The 20,090-nt window shown below is 39.3% G+C and overlaps 2 protein-coding genes across 9 annotated transcripts; one reads left to right on the forward strand and one right to left on the reverse strand.

Moving 5' to 3' along the window:
• Positions 1–742: 742 nt before the first annotated feature.
• On the forward strand, positions 743–10,995 carry prlrb (prolactin receptor b). 4 transcript variants are annotated; one of them, XM_068309834.1, is made up of 10 exons: positions 743–969; positions 1,377–1,413; positions 2,470–2,590; positions 3,517–3,649; positions 5,637–5,806; positions 7,671–7,834; positions 8,802–8,943; positions 9,031–9,130; positions 9,210–9,279; positions 9,381–10,995. In XM_068309834.1, exons 3-10 carry the CDS (start codon positions 2,530–2,532, stop codon positions 10,170–10,172), a joined length of 1,632 nt encoding a protein of 543 aa, XP_068165935.1. In that variant the 5' UTR covers positions 743–969; positions 1,377–1,413; positions 2,470–2,529; the 3' UTR covers positions 10,173–10,995. The 4 variants fall into 4 exon arrangements, with proteins under 4 accessions (XP_068165935.1, XP_068165933.1, XP_068165934.1 ...); XM_068309832.1 differs by having other exon boundaries at positions 2,423–2,590; positions 9,381–10,994; XM_068309833.1 differs by having other exon boundaries at positions 2,432–2,590; positions 9,381–10,994.
• Positions 10,996–13,016: 2,021 nt separating this feature from the next.
• secisbp2 (SECIS binding protein 2) lies at positions 13,017–19,965 on the reverse strand. 5 transcript variants are annotated; one of them, XM_068309828.1, is made up of 18 exons: positions 19,822–19,965; positions 19,260–19,375; positions 19,010–19,106; positions 18,850–18,922; positions 18,540–18,727; positions 18,366–18,450; positions 18,170–18,264; positions 17,526–17,672; positions 17,344–17,433; positions 17,116–17,214; positions 16,880–17,012; positions 16,519–16,679; positions 16,289–16,418; positions 15,984–16,158; positions 15,648–15,868; positions 15,179–15,333; positions 14,601–14,796; positions 13,017–14,459 (listed from the first exon to the last, which is right to left on the reverse strand). In XM_068309828.1, the coding sequence occupies exons 1-18, from the start codon at positions 19,828–19,830 to the stop codon at positions 14,335–14,337; spliced, it is 2,295 nt and encodes a 764-aa protein (XP_068165929.1). In that variant the 5' UTR covers positions 19,831–19,965; the 3' UTR covers positions 13,017–14,334. The 5 variants fall into 5 exon arrangements, with proteins under 5 accessions (XP_068165929.1, XP_068165926.1, XP_068165931.1 ...); XM_068309825.1 differs by having other exon boundaries at positions 19,227–19,375; XM_068309830.1 differs by having other exon boundaries at positions 19,227–19,375; positions 19,719–19,856.
• Between the last annotated feature and the right edge of the window lie 125 nt (positions 19,966–20,090).

The following is a 20,090-nucleotide window of genomic DNA, read 5'->3' on the forward strand; positions in this document are numbered from 1 at the left end:
GAGGAACGGAGGGCTGTCATACCTGACATAACTGTCTGAACTCACCAGTCAGCATTCATTAGCAGAACAGGCGGGCTGGTGAAGCGTCTGTGGAGCATGGGCTCCTTGTTTAGGGAAAATATTTTTCAGTTTTACCTAAATAATTGCGAACTGCTTAAAAACTATGGTGGAATTGAGTCCTCTTTCTGAATTCAGTGTGACATTAATTGTAATGCATAAATTCTTAGAATAATTCTTAACGTCAGATTTATAATAGTAAGGTTAGAACCCTTAAAATGAAATCAGGCAGAATTCTAGAATTAAACTGGACGGAGATTGATATCAGAAGATTCTGAGAAGTATGACCTTAAAAAAGAAAAACAAAAACTGCTTTGGACATCAGATTTGAGTAAATAATGTTTGTGCTGTTTTAACAGGTGGTTTGGTTTGAAATGTTTTAGTCGAACAAAGGCGTTTTAAGTTATGTATCTATTTGTCTACAGTTAAATATTACTCACAAAAATCAGGTTAAGCAATACCAAAAGTCGAAGGTTGTGAAAAATCCCAAAACCTCTTTGGAGTGATTGTAAAACTATGTCTTAATAAATAAATCGTATGTCTTAATAAATAAATCACACAATAAACACATAAATAAATAAATCACACAATGTCAATTGGCCGAGTGATGACGACACAAATCCCTCCTCTTCAGTTCTCAAAGCACCTCTGTTCCGTAAACACAACTCTCGCTGGGCGTCAGACGCGGTGGAATGACTGATGGCTGCCTTTCATTTGCGGTCCTGTCAACGTCAGAACTTTATTAGCCTTTTTTTATATGGAGACTGAAGATACTTATGACGTCAATATTCAAACATTTAAAGAAACCAAGATTAACATGATGATTTTTTTAATGATCATCAGTTATTTTGTGCAGCGTTACAGAATTGTGAAATAAGAATACAATAACTCCTTGAGAAACCACATACTCAGGTAAATCATTTTAATTATTTCACAGAAATTGTATGCGTTTAGTTATTTTTAAGATTTCATAGTCGTGTTAAATAGGATCATATTTGATGATCATAAACTTAAATGTTAGGAGGATTGTAAAAAGTTATGACTGCATCTGGACCATATTTCTGATAGATTTCTATAAGTCAAGATGTAAGATGTCATTTTTACCGAGAGGCTGAGTTATTATGACTCTTGATGTACTTCATATATGTGTGTGTGGGTGTGTGTGTGTGCGTGCGTGCGTGCGTGTGTGTGAGAATATGTGGTATCACAATTATTTTAAAAACTAAGCTGGAGCCCTCTTTTTTTTATGCAGCCCTTATAACACTTGTCAGAGCAAATGTTGCAGTATAAAACTGAACCTGTTGTCACTGTCCAAGCAGATAAACAGCAGGCGTCCGGTGAACAGGTTGGCAGCAGGTAGGCAGAAAACACTCTTCTGATATCTCCTCTAATGAGCAGAAACCACTTGAAGGCATGCAGTCAAAATAGTACATTGATGTCAGTCTGATCCTAATCCTGAAAGTTTTGAATGTTTTGAATGCTTGCATGCAGAGCTTCCAAGAACGAGGAAGTAAAGTCTCCATTTGTTGTTGTTGTTGTTGTTGTTGTTTTTGTTTTCTTTATTGTACAGAATCAGTGCTGAGGAGTGAGGGTCTGTCTTATAGACTTGATAATGCTAGGATCCAGGATCTTTTTCACAGTCATGTTGCTATTTTTAATAAATCCAGTAGCATTTCTCGCCATTGAACCATATTAATCAGGAGGTTAAGAAATGTCTAAATGACATTTTGTTGCTTTCACAGGTGAAATGTTTGTGTGTTAGTGTCATCACCATTCATAACAAGAAAAATCCTTGTTAATTATCTACTTACTCTTACTTTTAGGGTCTGTTTTGTTTTTTAATTGGACCGTTCATCTTTAGAGTTGTAGGTCATTACAGGCTGGGAACAAACTGATTTGCAGACAACACTCGGGAGGGACTTTTATTACTTCAACCCCTCAAAACCTACAAGATTTCTCATGATAATAAGTAAATACAGTAAACGACATAAAGACAGAGAATACAGGCGTTCATTACTGGAAAATCATATAATTCCAGGGAGACCACTTTTGAGGGTTTTTTTTTAATTTTATTTGGTATGTGCATCCAGTTGTTTAATCTTGAAAATCAGACTGGTATATTTTGGAGATGACTAAGCCCTATTCATAGACAGCTCATTTAGATTCTTAGCATTATTAGTTCAAAAGTTATGTGAGTACTACACGTGGCTATACATGGCAAGTTGGCAGAGGCCAATTATTTTTTTTACAGTATGTCATGTTTAATCAGAATATAATGACTGCTGACAACCTGCATGTGTTTGGCTACAACATGTACAAGTATCGGTTTGCTCATTGTTTTCCCTTTATGTCTCCCTGTTTCAAGTAAAAACAGGACTCACAGGCAAACCTTGGGCTTATGTCGGTTTATAGGTACAAGCTTGTGATGCCACTTCCCTCTCTGAGACACACAACGTGCTAATTTGTGACAGCATGAGGAGCGATCTTGGATTGGTAATGCTATTGCTGCTGTCTGCAGTTAGAAAGTCCGACAGTAAGTTAAAAGTAATTATCTTTGGTTTATATAAACAGACGCGATGGATAGTTTGGGCTTTGTTTGTCCTGGTTTAGAATTATATTTATTTCCAGAAGTATTGTATCTGATTTATCTCTATAGTTATCTGGATAATCAACCAATCCATGTTGATCGGATCCAGTACAGAGAATACAGATTTTCATTCAAATGTATTCTTCATGACTGACCCAGTTAATTGGAAACAAAACCTGCCCATTACCATTTGTAAATGCTAAATAACAAAAGAAATGTTTGTGTACAAAAGCAGTGTGTTCACCGGTTGGGGGCGGGGGTTTGGTGGTTACATGCCAAAGGATTTCTCGGCTTGGAGTAGTAGCCTTTGGAATTCCCGCAGGTTGTCTGCTATCCACCTGTAATGTCTTCTATACATTGTCCAGGACATCTACAAACTTCGATTTTATGATTTCATGTGAGCAGTATTTTCAAATAGATTCTAGACTCTAGTCTAGAAGGTCATCAAGTTTTCCATTTGTACATTGATGATCTCATTTTCAGGTTTGGATCATGATTGGTCACATGGCAACTAATTTAGAAGTCTACCATGGTCCCATTTCCAAATGGACCTGACATTTAAACACAGTGTTATAAATAGCAGTACATATTTTAGAACTAAACAGCATTATATTTTTGTGTTTTCTGGAATTTTTAAAGAGAGAGAAAATATGTCTGTAGGGAACTTAAATGAACATGGGACATATCTACAAAACTACATGTGTGGTTGGATACCTTTAAAGGCAAATGAGAAAAACCTGCATGGAATTTGAGTGAAATACCCATTTAACATTGTGTTTAAGTTATGGTTTTACAACCTGAGTGTTAGTTTAACATATCTGTGTTTAATGGAGAAGGTGATACTTGTTTTCTACACCACCACATGTTACCAGGCACGTCTCCACCAGAGAAACCAGTTCTGCTCAGCTGCAGGTCCCCTGAGAAAGAAACGTTTACCTGCTGGTGGGAGCCCGGATCTGATGGAGGACTGCCGACTACACACCGCCTCTATTATGAGAGAGAAAGGTCAGTCCAAATGCAAGTTTTCATCTCATTTCATTTTAATGCTTAGATTTAAAATTAGTGGACATACATGATGTTTGAGGTAGAGATTAACAACAAAGACTCCTGGCTTTCTGTCACTGGATCAGGTACCTCAAACAACTAGATCCCCTATCAGGTTTCACTGGTTTACCACCCTCATATTAATATTAACAACAGTCATTGCTGGATGTCCATCAAGGATTTACAGTTGAATACCATAAATAATGAGATATTTCTTCAGGCCTGGTGTTGCTGTCTCTATTTCTGGATTCAGAGTTCTGTTTTTATAATCACTTTGCCACTATCGCAAGGACAAGATTTCTTCACGCGCCATTAATACGTACAAAATGAAGGATTTGTATGTCAAACTTACATATAGGTTTTTACATGGGCTAAACCTAATTCCTGGTCACTGGTGCTATGTTTTGGTTTGTTCGTTGTTGAGGTTCCAATGAAGCTCAAATGATACCATATGCAGTCATGGAGAACCTGCTGACTCCTGATTGGTCAGAAGAAGAAGCAGAACTTTATTAATCCCCTTTTACGGGGAAGTTACTATTTTCACTCTTTTTACAGGATTTTTGTGTTACATGCAGGATATATACAGTGTATTTGTGCAGGCGCTTGAAACACACAAGAGGCCTGTGTGCATGCAGTTAGTATCACAGCACAACAGTATGACAGCAGTTAGCATCACAACACATCACAGCATATGGGGAGGCAGAGAGTGAAGGGCAGCCACTTCAGGTAATGCCCCAACTGAGCAACTTGTAAGGGGACGGCGCCTTGCTCAAGGGCGCCTCAGCAGTGGCCGTGAGGTGAGCTGACACCTCCCACAGTCATCTCACACTCCGATGTCGAAAGTCTAGCGCCAGCGGGAATCAAACCACTGATGTCTGGGCGATGTCTGGATGGAAGACGTCTGCTCTACTGCTGAGCCACTGGCGTCAGAAGGAATCGTTACCACCATGCTTCATCATTGAGACGGAAACCAAACCAGACCAGCTATTTTTTTACATTCAAGCAAATGTACACACTGCACACACTGTACACACTGCACACACTGTACACACGGCTACAGCTTCTGTTTAAACAAAACTGTGCTAAGTCAGACGACTCCATACCGACGTATGTTGGCAGGATTATCCAGTCAATCGATAGGATAATTCCAGCTCAGAATACATATGTGTTAATTTGTTCATGTACTGACATGTACGTGAACAAATTAACACATATGACTCTAACACTGAAATCACTTCATTAAACATTATGCATTACACTGATCAGGATTGCTGATAAAGCACTGTTAGTCTCTAGCTGATGCTTTGTCTCCTTCATACGTCTGTCTCTTCTTCATGGATTTGGTCCCTCAGATCATCAGGTACAGGTTGTCGCTACAATAAAATCTAAGGATGATGACATCATCACATCTTTATGTTTATGTTGCTTGTGATTTACCTTGTTATTGTTATGTGCGATTAAAATAAAATCACCAGCGTCATTGCGATGTTGGTTATTTGTCAGTGTAGTACTGCTTGTTCATAAATGAGTGGAAAACTACCAGCTGCCCAGTTCACACACTTGTGCTTATTCACCTGAGTACAAATCTTTGTTGCTAAGTAAACTTGCATACATCAAACACTTACCTGTGTGACGCTCAACAGCCCTGACCTGAGGGCAAAATAATAATCCTCATGCTTAGAGACCAAAGACGTCCAACATGTGACACTCATGAGATGCGAAGAGGATATTTACAATCATGTTAATGTGGTATATGAGGCTGGCCACCGTAACTATGGGGACATCACGCCAAAATGGTATTTTCTTATCATTCAAGCTCTTTTCTTGTTTATTGAGTGCAAACATGTCTTTTCTGCCAACATTAGTTTTACAATGCTGCTCCTGTTGTGATTATATGCAGTGTTTACTCATATCTGATTAGTAAAGGTCTTGTTTTGTCTGCATACAGATTGGAGGGCATACACGAGTGTCCGGACTATCAGTCAGCAGGGAAGAACTCCTGCTTCTTTGAGAAGAGCTACACCTCCATCTGGGTCGACTACTACCTGACAGTGGTGGCCTCCAATGCCCTCGGGAACGCCACTTCAGACCCCGTTAAGATCGACGTGATGGAAATCTGTAAGTTGTCTCCCAAAGAAATTGGATCAAGATGAGACAACACTTCATTAGAGACAAATGTTGTTCTTATTCCTTTTCATGGACTCATATATGGTTCCCATCAGTAACATAGCGTACATGTGTGTGAATGAGAAGGACCCAAGTGGAAGAATGAGGTTACAGGGAGAAGAGATCAAGAAGGTGGAGGATTTTAAGTACTTAGGGTCAACAGTCCAGAGCAATGGAGAGTGTGGAAAAGTGGTGAAGAAGCGTGTACAGGCAGGATGGAACGGGTGGAGGAAAGTGTCAGGTGTGATGTGTGATAGAAGAGTTTCATCTAAAATGAAAGGGAAGGTGTACAAAACTGTGGTGAGACCAGTGATGTTGTTTGGTCTAGAGACAGTGTCACTGAAGAAAAGACAGGAAAAAGAGCTGGAGGTAGCAGAGATGACGATGCTGAGGTTCTCTTTGGGAGTGACCAGGATGGATAGGATCAGGAATGAGTACATCAGAGGGACAGCACATGTTAGAGGTTTTGGAGATAAAGTCAGAGATGGTTTCACTGAGATGGTTTGGACCTGTCCAGAGGAGAGATAGTGAATATATTGGTAGAAGGATGCTGAGTTTTGAACTGCCAGGCAGGAGGCCTAGAGGAAGACCAAAGAGGAGGTTTATGGATGTAGTGAAAGAGGACATGAAGGTAGTTGGTGTGAGAGAAGAGGATGCAGACGACAGGGTTAGATGGAGGCAATTGATTCGCTGTGGCGATCCCTGAAGGGAAAAGCTGAAATGAGAAGAAGATGTGGTTCTCACCATTGGAAGCACATGATAAGCTCTAAAATATAAGCAAGTTTTAAAAAATTGAATTATAGGGATGAAAGGCAAAACATGTCAATGCAAAAACGTTTAAGCACAAATTTTAACAAATGTGTGCATTGTGGTTCACGGAGGTTTGGCTCTGCATTACTACTTAATAATGAACTGCAGAGGCTAGTCTGGGGATTTTAGCACTGATAAAATGCAGCTGAATGTCTAAGACAAGCCAAAAACAATCCACACACCGATTATGGATGGCTTCATCTGTTTAGCTCAATAGTGTTTTTGTGTTATTTGAACTTTGGATGTCTTTAATATCTGCGTTCATTAGAGATGGGGTTAACACTGCAGAAAATAATCTACATGGATTAGTCACAGTTTTATTGACTGGACAGCATTCCTTGGTTCAGTGTGGAATATTACCCTTACAGGCAGGATGCACATCAACAAACCTGAACAGAATGCAGTAGAACAAGTTTGTGGCTTGTTCAAAACTTGGCTTAAGGTTGATCATGTATCTTTCTTTTGTTTGTTTGTTTGTTTGTTTGTTTGTGATATAGTAGTATAACAAAAGTAAACTTTCATCTGAGCTATTAATTACCATTTATAAGTTTGTTTGTTTCTAATTTTTCAGTAGCTTGTTTCAACCTTTAAATACACAATTAATATTTTTCTATTTTTGACATATGACCTATCTGCGTTGACTCTTCAAGTTCATAGTTCTATGTGACCCATACCTGGCAGAGGTGTTAAACAGAGCCATGACCCCACATCATATTTATTTTACATATTTACTCAAATTTGCAATGAGTCGGTCACCGTTGCCGCGATCACCCATGTTTTTGTCAACGTTTACTTCATCATCCTCCATAAATGAGTCTAATCCCTGGTGTCTGTCTTTGATTAGAGCAAATTTTCTCAGAATAGCAATAATGGTCACAAACATTGCATTTAGTGCTAATCACCATACTAATAACATAAAGCATGGAGAAAAAAGTGACTGTTAAAAGTAGTGTATGGCATGCATGCACCCGCATGGCTGTGGTTTTCTTTTATTTGTGCTCAACAGTGAAGCCAGACGTCCCTGAAAATGTAACGCTGCTTGTGAAGGAGAGAGAGAAGAGTCCATACCTCCACATCCAATGGGAGCATCCTTGTAACACGGACACAAAGTCTGGCTGGGTCACCATTAAGTATGAACTCCGAGTCAGACAAGACAATGACAAGTGGCAAGTAAGTTGTTCATGTCGATTCTTTGCAGTTGAAATAGTTGAAGTGTTTAGTCTGTTCATTTAGCCACACTCATTTAAACAAGATACTATCTAATAATAGTCTGGAGGGTATAAGTGGAATTAAGTACAATATTGAAATGACAATAGTCATCTGTGAAACTAAAAGGTAAAAAAGAAAAAAAGAAAATTGAAATTCCTAAGTTCAGCCTTGGGCGCAGTGGTTAGCGCTGTCGCCGCACATCAAGGCGGTTCCGGGTTCGAGTCCTGCTCTGTGTAGAGTTTGCATGCTCTCCCCGTGTCTTTGTGGGTTCTCCCTGGGTTCTCCGGCTTCCTCCCACCTCCAAAAAGATGTTCTTCAAATTAATTGACCAGTCCCAAATTGCCCGTAGTGTGTGAGTGTGTGTGTACGTGTTTGTCTGTCTATGTGTGGCTCCGCGGTACTTTGGCGTTGTGCCCGGAGTTTCCCCCGCCCTATTCCAGCTGGGATAGGATTCAGCTCCCCGCGACCCGCTACAGCGGAACAAGCAGTTAGAAAATGAATGAATGAATGAAAGTTCAGCCTTATGGCTACATCTTCAAATGTCCCTTGGGGACAAATAAAGTTATTTGAATGGAAATAAATTGAATTTTGGAGCAGCTGCTGTCAGGATAGAAAAAAATAATTGTATGAATTGTTACCGTCCCAAGTGGAAGGAAATAGTATAAATCCATAACTCCAAGAAGTCGAGTAAACATTGAAGACAGTCAATCGAAGGTGATAATGGAGCGGCCTCTAGGACTGTCAGCTGCTTCGACCTGATCCTACTTCTGTTTTTTGTTGTACAATAAGTCAGTAAATCAGAATATAATCTTTTTTTTCCATGATCCCTCAGCTCAGGTATAACAAATGTTTTCTGATGCCATATTGGATGTGGATGTAACCAGAACCCTGGTATGAGATTATGTTTTATTTTTGTTTTTTTCTCTAGGAGTACCTCTCAGGAACTCAAATCCATTTTGACCTGTACAGTGTGATTCCTGGGGTGACGTACATGGTCCAGGTGCGCTGCATGTTGGATCACGGGTCCTGGAGTGAGTGGACCAACACCACCTTTGTGAAGATCCCCAACTGTAAGCGCTTTTCTACATCTTTGGATACACAGCGAGGTGGAAACTGTTTGAAGCTCTAATGGATGAAAATGTTCTGTTTTTTTGAAGTAGATCCCCAGAGTGAGAAATCTTTGTGGATTATGGTTTCTACTCTCTCCTTAATTCCACTGAGTGTGACAATGTGTATCTTGATCATGAAGAGAAAAGAGTATGTATGCAAAATATCAGTGAGAAAGATTGAATGAGTGAGTTAGGGATAATTTGACTAATTTCAGTGTGTTCCTCAGCGTGAAGCAGTGGGTTCTTCCTCCTGTTCCGGGTCCAAAGATAAGAGGATTTGATTTTCAGCTACTCAAGGTAATAGTCTGCAATGGACACTGCAAAGCATGTCCAATCCAGTAGTGTGAATGCGATAGTATAGTCATAATGACTGAACAAATCTCATCTTACCCTTGCAGAATGGGCTATCTGAAGATGCCCTGATAATCAACCCAGATTTCCATACGCTGGCCAGGAAGGACCAGATGGAGGAGTACGTGACTGTGACAGAGAACAACAACGGGGTTCCGCGAGATCCCTCCAGTTTTCATAAAATTACAAAAAACTTGGTTATTCCTCCGTGCTTCCAATTACATTTAGAGCGCCAATGTGAAGACTCAACTCACATCCAAAGCGAGTGCGAGATAGCCACGGAAACGAGGCATGACATAGATGACTTTGTGAAGGAACCTCTTTCAGGAGAGAGTTTATCTCACGCACAGCCATTACATCTGCCGCAGAAACAGCAGTTCACATGTGGGAACTGCGTAAACACTGGCGCCACAGAACAGAGCGAGTCAAAGCAGCAGGATGCAGTCAAACCCTTCACAAACGGCAGCTATGTGGATGTTTGGACTCACGCTGAAAACCTGCAGACGGTGAAAAAGGTGGACTACAGCAGAGTGAATAATCTGAAAGGTGACAGTGTTCTCGTTCAGGAGAAAAACCACTTCACACTTAACAGCGCCGGGTACACAGATGTTCAGACTCAAGACACAAAGGCATCAGGAGACTACAGTCGGGTGAAAGAGGTGGACAGTGACAATAAGGTCTTTCTACAGAAACATTTGTTGGGTTTAGATCCCTGCAGGGAGAAGTTTAACCACTACAAAGACTGTGGCCTTCAGAAACCAGCAGCTGGAGCCTTTAAAGGGGGAATGTGCAACGAACCTGACAGCGGATATGTGGATAACACCTTTGAATTACGTTAATGTAAGGTTTTCTTGTATGCAATTCCCACAAAAGTGTTTGCAAGAACTCGAAAATCAATCCTGAAACAATCATTTTGTGGGTCCGAAGAAATATTTTGACAGCAAGCAAATGGATTATGAAACCTTCTATACACATCTCTGATTACCTAAAAAACTGTCCATGGTGCCAAAATTTCAGTTTGTCAATCATGTCAGCTGATAAACAAATACATTCCCATTTTTCTCATCCATACTCAATAAACACTTAGTAGCAGATAACTGCCTGCTAAGCAGACTGTAATCAAGATGGTCTTTCCAATGGATCTGTTGAAATAAAGTAAAATATGAGACAGCTTTGTGCTTGCATGGTAAAATGTATTAATACATAAATGTTTTCGACTTACTATTTTATTATATAATTATCAATATATGCTATTGTTATTGATGATTACTTTCGTACCAAAGAAAAAAAATTGATCCTCAGGCTCCCACCACACGTGGATTTCACTGACAACACAAAGAAGTTGTTGCTGTTAACCCCAGTTCTTAAATAAATTAATCAAAATTAATTAATGTATGAATAAAAAACAGATACCATTCAGAGAATCTAAATTAAATTTGTAACCATGGAAATTAAACAAAAGGTAAAATTAATGGTGTGCAAAAAGTATGAAAAATATATTTTGAGTCTGGAAGTGAAACGTGACGGATATTCTTTGATCAAAGAGTTCTTCATTGTGAACAAATGTTGATCATTTGAAATGACAAAATATACAGTTCATGTTGAATTACTGTACATTCATCTGTCTTGTCCTCTTTATACAATTCTGTATGAAAATACACAAAACCATGGCAAAGCTTGACTTTTTTCAGTAAGCCAGTTTAATCTCGATTTGAAATGACTGATTTCTCTCAGAAGATGATGGACAAGAGAAAAAAATTCTCGTTAATTTACATTTGAACAAAAACTATAATGTCCAATATTTTTCATATCTCTTGCATACTGTCACAAACTATAGAAAAATCCAGAGCTCTACACAATTAAAATAGGCCAAGCTCTTTCTAAAGCTTCCTAATTAGTCTGAAAAAAAATAAACTAAACAATTTGGTTTTAAATTATCCTGATTCACCGGAAAAATCTGTTTTAATCAGCTCTATAGGTGAAAAACAGCAGCTCTCTGCAGCTGTTTTGTGGATAATCATGGCTAAAACTGAGGACGTGTGGATATTCACAAGTCAGGACAGGGCGATAAGGCCATATCTGAATGTTTTCATGTTTCAGTGGCTACGAAGTAAAGTGCTATTAAATAATCTGAGATGTTCTGCTGGTGCAACATCTCCAGGCAGACAGTCCAATGGACACGACACGCTGCTGGGTTCCACGGATGCAGATCACGGTGGACGCCACTCCTCCAGATAACACACACAAAAGCCCACTTGGACTTTGCAAATGCTCGTCTGGACAAAGAGGAGGACGTCTTCTCTTTTATGGTTATTTTTGTCCATGCAATAAGATGTAATTGTTTGGCCAAAGTAACGTATCCTTCATTTGGCATAAAATGAAGGTGTAAAATCTGCATCTACATCAGGTAGTTTGCAGAGAAACTCATTCTTGGGCACCAGTGGACATTTCAGCATGACAATGACCCAAAGACAGTTAAAGTAGTGAAGAAATGGTTAGCGAATAAAAAAGGTTAGCATTTTACAGGAGCCCAGCCAGAGTCCTGACTTGAATTCATTTGAGAATCTGTACAGGAAGCTCAAGATCAGGGTGATGGCAAGGAGACGCTCAACCTGAAAGAGCTGGAGCTCATTGCTCATGAATGGGCAAAAACACCAGAGGAGGCATGCAAAAAGAAGGTCAGCAATTCTAGATGTGTTTGATAAAAGCCAATACATTTTTTTGTTAAATAAATTCTTGAGAAAGGTATTAATGATTTTGGACCACTTTTTCCCCTTTTTAAAATGTAAATGAAAATTGAGAATGATGTATCTTCTCTTGTAAGTTATCTTATATTCAGTCCAGGTGACATTTTGTCAACATTTAAGCTTCAATTAAAAATACATCAGGTTCATAATTCATTCCTAAACTTTTATTACTTCCACAGACCTTTCTGAACCATTAGTCTGTCGAACATGGCTGTCAAACTCTTTTTCACTGAGGGCCACATCAGCATTACGGCTGTCCTCAAAGGGCTGGCTGCAACTTATAAATGTAACTCAATGCAATGTAGCATAAATGTAATTACTCCTTGATGTTAAATAACACTAAATTTATTACTTATTGAAGTAACAAACATTACAGTTGCTCAAAAAATAGATAACTGCTTGTTTCTCTGTTATAACATAAATCCTTTTGTCAGGTTATGTAAAAAAACAATTCCATTAGTCAAGGATCAAACTATCCAGATGAATAAAGAAAAATAACATCAAACACAAGTTAAAACATTAACTTTGTTCAAAACATTATTTGTCAAAATTAAAATGGGCTTAATTACTGCATCGTGGGAAATGTAGTTTGGTCAAAACACACTCTGAATTATTTATTTTTAGACTCTGATCTTTTATGCTCTAGTGGGCCACATTTGGCCCCCGGGCCTAGAGTTTGACACATGCTGTAGAGCATCTAACTGATGCTAATTATACAAATTATTTTTCTTTCTAATGAATGCAAAAATCGATCCCTTTGTAATTTATACCCAAAAAAAAGTCTGGCTTGCTTAGCTGGTTGAATGGATAACTAAAACTGATCACACTGATATGGGACTGTAGTCTTCTCATCAAACTCACCACCAAATACAAATATGACAGTACTGTAATGGTGAACTATTGCTGCAAGATTTCTATACAACTTAAGAACGTAGAGATTTTTTTCCACACATATTTATTAGGAAAGAAAAGTGTCATTAACAATATTAATCGTACGCTTTGTCAAAAAACATTAACACATGACGGCACTCATAATCAATGCTGTTAGTCACACTTGTGCTTTTCTTGTTCTAACATGTCAGAAATTTCCAACAACCATTCTCCCGGTGGGATTACACCAGACTAAATTGAACTAAATTTCAGCATCCTGTCTGTGTTCTTATCACCATCTATATTTTATCACCTTTCTACAGGTATTTAACTTAAAAATATCAAAATACTGAATTTTAAAGACTTTGCTGATTGTGATCTGATGTCTTTTCTCCTTTACTGATTAGAAATGCTTTGAGATCAGTCTGAATGTTATCCTTTATAGCTCCTTCACCTCCTCTACACTCACTAGAATGTAATGTGTCACCTTCAGCCGTGATGCTACTTGTGTTGTTTCCTCATTATTTAGGTCACAGAAAAAGCACATAAAAATAAAATAAAAAAATAAACACTTCATTTTTTAATGATATCACTTAAACTACATGAGTGGCAGTTGCTTATTGTGTATAGTGTTTAATATGTCAATAACCTCAAATGAAAGACAAATAAAGACTCTGTACAAAGCAATGGAACTGGGATAAAACAACAGAAGTTCTGAGTGAATTGAGTGAATTGTCACTCAAATAATTCACTTTTGTACACAAAAAGTAGCAGCTTGCCTTTTTAGTCTAAACTCACCTGACACGTGTCACACTGACCTTTGACAGTAAGACTTTTAATCCATAAGAACTTTTGTTTGACTTATTCACAAATAAGTCAAACATCTGCCGTAGTGCAGCACTTTTCAACAGCCAAGAAACTGAATAAATATGAAACATTTGTTGTGTACTTTCTTCTGTGCAGATGTGGAATAAAAGTCCAGTATTTTAGAAACTGACATACTTTAAACTGAACCTAACGGGGAAAAAACAAAACGCATCATATTGGCTGAAAGTGTTGCATGGTTGTCTGTTCACATTTGTTATTGCAAATTCATATTGTGGGATTTCTACAAGTTCTGGCCTGAACTTTGTACACGAAGTTAAAATACACTGATTCTCCATATGATCTTCACCTCAAACATAATATATTTCAAGCTTTTCAGAATACAAAACAAAGGATTTCACAATTAATTGCAGATATTACCAACCTGATTCATTTCATAGTAAAAATCCCTGGTTGAGAAACAGCAGCAGGGCACTGAGCATTGCTCTGTTTCTGCATGTGTGATTAAGCTGATCAACAAAAAAAGAAAGGTTTTTAGGCACAGAGGGCTTTTGCGCTGTCAACTCCTGTCCTCCTCTGTGTTTTCAGTACATTCCTCCTCCAAGCACATGGAGCTCAGCTGCTCCTCAAAGTTCAAAAATTTGTGGTTGCAATCCTTCGCCAACAATTTTTTCCAAACTTTTACTAGAAAGAGGAAATACAAAAGATAATTATTTACTTTATTTACTTTACTTTTCTTTAACTTTGGTTAAATCTGTAACAAATTTTCTACATAAAAAGAATTCATGTAATTGGTTCACAGATAGTAGGTCAAGACTGACTTACTGTATTCTGGTTCCTCTAATTCTGTGCTGACAGCACTGATCTCAGCCTTCTGGGCCAGGCTGCTGATCTGCAGCCCCTCCTCAGTGTCGGCTTCCTGCTTCCCCTCCACCTGGGACATCCACTCTTGGCTTGACACCATGACCTCATAGGCACTCCTGGCCTCTGAAGACAACTCGATCATCTTATGATAGAAGTCCTGTGGGTAAGAAAGAAAACATTTCACCACCTCATCATAGGGTCACACGAAAGACAAACAACCAATCACACTCCTATTCATTCCTATGGGCAAAATTAAAGTCACCAGTTCATCTGTATTGCATGTTTTTGGTGGTGGGAAGAAGCTGGGGAACCGACAGAGAACCCAGCCAACACAGAGGAAACATGCAAAAACAGAAAATCCCCAGGAGTATTTGAACCCAGGACCTTCTTGCTGTGAGGATACAGTGCTTCCCACTCCGCAACCTTGACGTTTTGAATTAGTTTAAATACATTCAAAAATATTTTACTGTAAAATCAGGTCATGAAACGCATATGAAGAGCTGTTTTTGTCGTCAGAAATATGTATAAATTTAACTGACCTGTGCACCGTCGTAGTTGAAGATGCCCACCAGGCTGACGGGTACTGCCTTGTTGACGCAGCGACCCAAAGCTCTCCTAGAAAGGGCAAACACGAATGGAACTCCTTGTTCACGACAAGTGTCAATAATGGTGTAAAGAGCTTCATCCAGGCCCCCTACAAAAAGATGAAATGTTTCTTGAAATGCTTTAAAGAATTCTACATTTTTAGCCGCTTCCCAAATTTTGTTTCTAAGATGACTGCAACAAGTGTAATGGTTCTATCAATCCACCAAAGACAAAACAAAACTGATCTCCAAAACACTTGCTTTGTGTTTCTTAAAAGTCAAAAACTAGTTTCAAAACAAGTTAAAAACATAAAAGACATTTTGATATTCCAAACACTGTTCTGGTAATTACGTGTGTGGTTGGAGCTCTTGACAAAAACAACCCAGAGTCAAACTAGATAAAGCTCCAGGAAGGACACTTTACCTTTGGATTGAATGCGCTCACAGTTCGGAGAAATGACAACACACTTGACCTTCCTAAGTTTCAGATGCTTTAGGACCTCTCTGAGCCCCATCACGATTCGCCTTTTCATGCGGGCCTTCATGGGGTCTTTCTGGTACAGGCGGTCCTGGAAGCGAACTAGCTCCTTCAGCAGAGCCGTCACACACTCATCCACATCTTTGCTCAGCATCTGGCTGCAGTAGCTGGTGTGCATATATCAAATTGAGAAACAGCAGTGAAACTCTGATTGATTACACAGACAACTCAGACAACTTGTGGTGATGCAAATATTGGAGCATGGTGCATTTTTAGTCTTACTCCCTGAACTTTCTGCTGTGGATTTTGAGGCGATTAGCTGGGCAGGGCTCGGACGTAACAGTTTGTTGCTGCGTGATTTTATCTTCATTGGTCTCTTCTTCGCTGTCTCTCTGGTTTGTGGCATCTAACTCTGACTCATCATTCATCTCTTCAACAGGACTTCCAACAACTTTACCTGAGGGTTTAGACCAGTGACATACACATCAATTATTGGCTATAGTCAAAGGCTACCTTCTGCATGAAGTGTGCTTGTTTGATGAGAAAAATCTATGTTAAATTTGATCATTCCATCTGCTTTCTCTCACCTGTAATGTCCGTCTCACTCTGCTCTTCTTCTGCAGCGTGATCTTCAGGTTGCACTTCAATTTCCGGCAGCAGCCCTCTCTCCTCCAGCAAACGTCTTTGTTTCCTCTCCTCCCTTTCTTTCAAAATGACCTGAGCATCAGAAAAAAAGAAACAAGATTGTAACAGAGAAATACCTTCTTGCAAAACGCTGCAAAGGTGTCTTAGCTCCAGAGTAAGACAGCTGACTTACTTTTTTCAGCGGTGTGGGTTTCTTTGGTTTGGGCACCTCCCTCTGTTTGCCTTTCTTTACCAAAGGACTGGTGGAGTCAAGGGGGTTGTGAGCAATTTTATCCTGCTGCCAGGCTGGCTTTTTTTGGACTAACTGTTGCTTTTGAACAACAGGTCCAGAAACTACAAATAAATAAGATGGAAAGATATTTATTCATTTTGGAGTCTTATTTAGTTTCATGTGAAAGTGAATTTTGAGCAGTAAGAATGCTATTTCCAAGCGAGTGCCAAAAGCCAGAATTTACTTGAAAAATTTACTAGACCAAAGAAACATGAATTAGGAACCCAGTTGGGCACAGGCACTGATGCTGCTTGTAACTCACCAGAGAGAATTATCGGCTTGGCGTCCTGCTTAGTTTTTTGTGATTGCTGCTTTTTTTCCAGAGTGGCCAACATGTTTCCTATGTCGAGCTGAACAGGAGCTTTGCTCTTTTTCCCAGAAACCTTTTCAGTTTTCTAGAAACAAAAGGTACAAAATAGGCCAATAAACTAGGCTCAGTCTACACTGTTTATTTCAGGGGTTACATACTTTATTTATTAGTAATAGAAAAATACAAACCTGTCCTTTCTTAGCCGTCTCTGGGGGCTGGGATTTTGGTGCAGGTGATATTTCCTGAGTTTCTTCAGCATACCGACTCTGGATTCGTCTTTGGTTTTCCTAGGATATAGAGGATATTACTTCTAACAAATTACGTCAAGTTTCATTTAATCATTCATTTTGAATTCTGTATTTATTATAATTAAGATATTAAAGCAAGTTAGGAGGGAAAAAACTAGGGATATATACCTCACTGCATAGTTTTGAATCATTTCTGCCTGTTAAATATCTTTCATTCCTAGTTAAAGTCAGAGTCAAGCCTGGAAACTCTTCTTCATCCTGACAAAAGAAAAATGACACCAAAAAAAACTTAACATTGACCAATTATAAAAAAAATACTTTAAAAAAAACTTATTGAATGTTTTAGCTACCTCAAATTTTGGAGGCTCCTGAAACATGGCTGGTCCCTCTGACTCGGCGTCTGCCTCTTCACCTGTACCTTTTGCCCTCTTCTTCTTTCTCTTCCGTTTTTTCTTCCCTTGGGTTCCATCCTCCTGCTGTGCAGCAATTTCCTCCATCTTATAAAAGGTAAAGGGGATACAACAAGATTTATTCAGCACGGTAATTTAATAGTTTTTCATACTTCTACCACTAAAAGGGGGACAGTCAGTGATGATGATACAGCATATAACTTGAAATACATTAAGCGATTAACATTTGTATTACTGTACTTTTCTGTCAGTTTAACTGATAAAATAAAAAATACAAATACAACTAATTTAAAAATACTGGTTATAAGGATGACTAGAACTCCAGAAAAAGGATTACACAGTTTCTTACATGTCCAAACCCCTGATGATGTAATCTTAAGGTTTGAGTTTGAAGATCGAAACTGTCTGCCAACAACCGATAATGACACACAAAAACAGCCGCTGGATGTACAAAGTCAGATGATTTGATTACTTTTAGGCCATTTTGGCAGAACTACAGTCAAAATATTTTAGAACTCTTTAACTTGTGTGGGTGCCCTGATAAATCAAAGTGTTGAGCTTTGAAATCAAACATGTCATCTTACCTGCATGGAGCTGTCGTGAGCCATCTGTTCTTTTGGGGCAAGTTTCTTTGGAGGTTGTGAGGCGATATTTGCCCAGGAAGTCTGCACCGGCTGAACTGTTCAAAGATAAACAATTTTAAAAGTGTATTTATTAACACCTAATGTTATTGACATTGCCTGAGTCTGTGACAAGCTGATAGCATGGACTTCTACTTACCTAGGAAAAGCATAGGTGAATCTTCCTTCCCATTGGTGGCTATCTGCTGTGAGTCAGACAGTTCTGGGGATTCTCTCCTGTCAGACTATTTAACAGAAAGAGCAGCACCATGTTCACGAGAAGCATCCACCAGAAAGTCCCCAAATATCACTACTAATATTTTAATATACTCACCTTCCAGGAAAGTGATGTTTCCATTATGCTTGTGGATTGAGGTGCTGGATCCCAACATGTTCTCTGGACAGAGGTATGAACACCTAACTCTGGGAAATCAGTTAAGTTTGCATCAAATGGGATAAAGTTTGCTTGTGGTGATTTGGACTTTTGAGCAGAGTTTGGGGTAGATCGTGTCCCTCTGAAACCTAAGGTCCAAGCACAACAGAACATCACTGAAGATGATCAAAAGTGAGTGAACAAAAAAAAAAGGTAAGTGAAGGTACATGACAGGATCAGTTAACCGGGGAGTGACTAATGTGATATCTACCTTTTTTATATGTATCCTTTGAATTGTTAACCATAACTTTGCCTTGGGGAAGAGTATCATTGTTTTTTGAGATCTGCGGAGACAGACGAAATGCCATTGACATGATTTTACAACCAAAGCTTGTCACATCCTTTTATTGTGACATCAAAAAGAAACCAACCGTTCTGATGGGACGGCTGCTGCTGTAGCCGTGACTCTTTGACATGCCTCCAAATGGACTTGTTGCAATCTGCTTTGGCCTCACACTCGACTGATTCCTGAACATAGATCAGAATTGCAAACAAAGAGAGAGCCTGACACTGGTGACTGGGGGGGGGGGGCATGAAGCAGTGTGTTAGCCTACCACAAACACTAATCTAGAAGAAGAAGAAGTATACTTTATTGATGTAGAACACTGGTTGCCACCATACCCTCTGGAGCTCTGTTTGGACCCATTACCATCTGGTGATGTCAGAGGTAATGAGCAGGACTGAAGCTCTGCAGGATCTTTCTTTTGTCTCCCTTGTCTAGATGACGAATTCTTCTCCTGGGGAAGGAACATACTGCCTGTCATCAACAGTGTGCTGGAACATGACCTTTGACAATCGCGTTTCTGTCTGTAGTTCACCTGAGGTTATGTATTAACAGCTAGCATAGATCCGTATTAACATGTTATCTGTTCCTCCACGTTTAAAGTTAAAACTTTGATCAAACTGAGAGCATTTAGCTTTTGATCACAATAGTCACCAGTGACTTAATCGGCTATTAGCCTCGCAACGTTAGCATAGCTAATGCTACCTTGCGGGTTCACACCTCGGATGAACTTGGTTTGTACTAAACTTAACAGCCACAGTGGGTTGTCTGAAGTCATTTCTCTTCTGCGCACTCACATTTAAAGTTCGCTGAAAGTTACATCAGATCGCGTTAGGAGCATCAGTGCGCGATCGCTTGGTTTGCTAGTTCGCCTAAAAATTGGTCATTTTCATCAACTACCTTGTCCATTTCCAGATCTTCCTATAAACAGTTTACATCTCAGCTTTTCCGCCGATCCTCGGCTTGTTGTCGCTCCTGTCACAGGTGCTGTAACCGCAACATGTTAGCTATCCAAACGGCGAGTCATAAGTGTGACGGCGTGATGGCCCGCCCTCCTCCGCCTCTGATTGGTTCATTATGATCACTTCCTCACTTCTAGCCAATTATCACTCTTTTTATTTCGTAACCTATGAACCCAACAAAGCCAACGAGCACCAGTCAATCAATGG

This window comes from Antennarius striatus, chromosome 3 (genome assembly GCF_040054535.1).
Source record: "Antennarius striatus isolate MH-2024 chromosome 3, ASM4005453v1, whole genome shotgun sequence".
In the NCBI taxonomy this organism is placed as follows: domain Eukaryota; kingdom Metazoa; phylum Chordata; class Actinopteri; order Lophiiformes; family Antennariidae; genus Antennarius; species Antennarius striatus.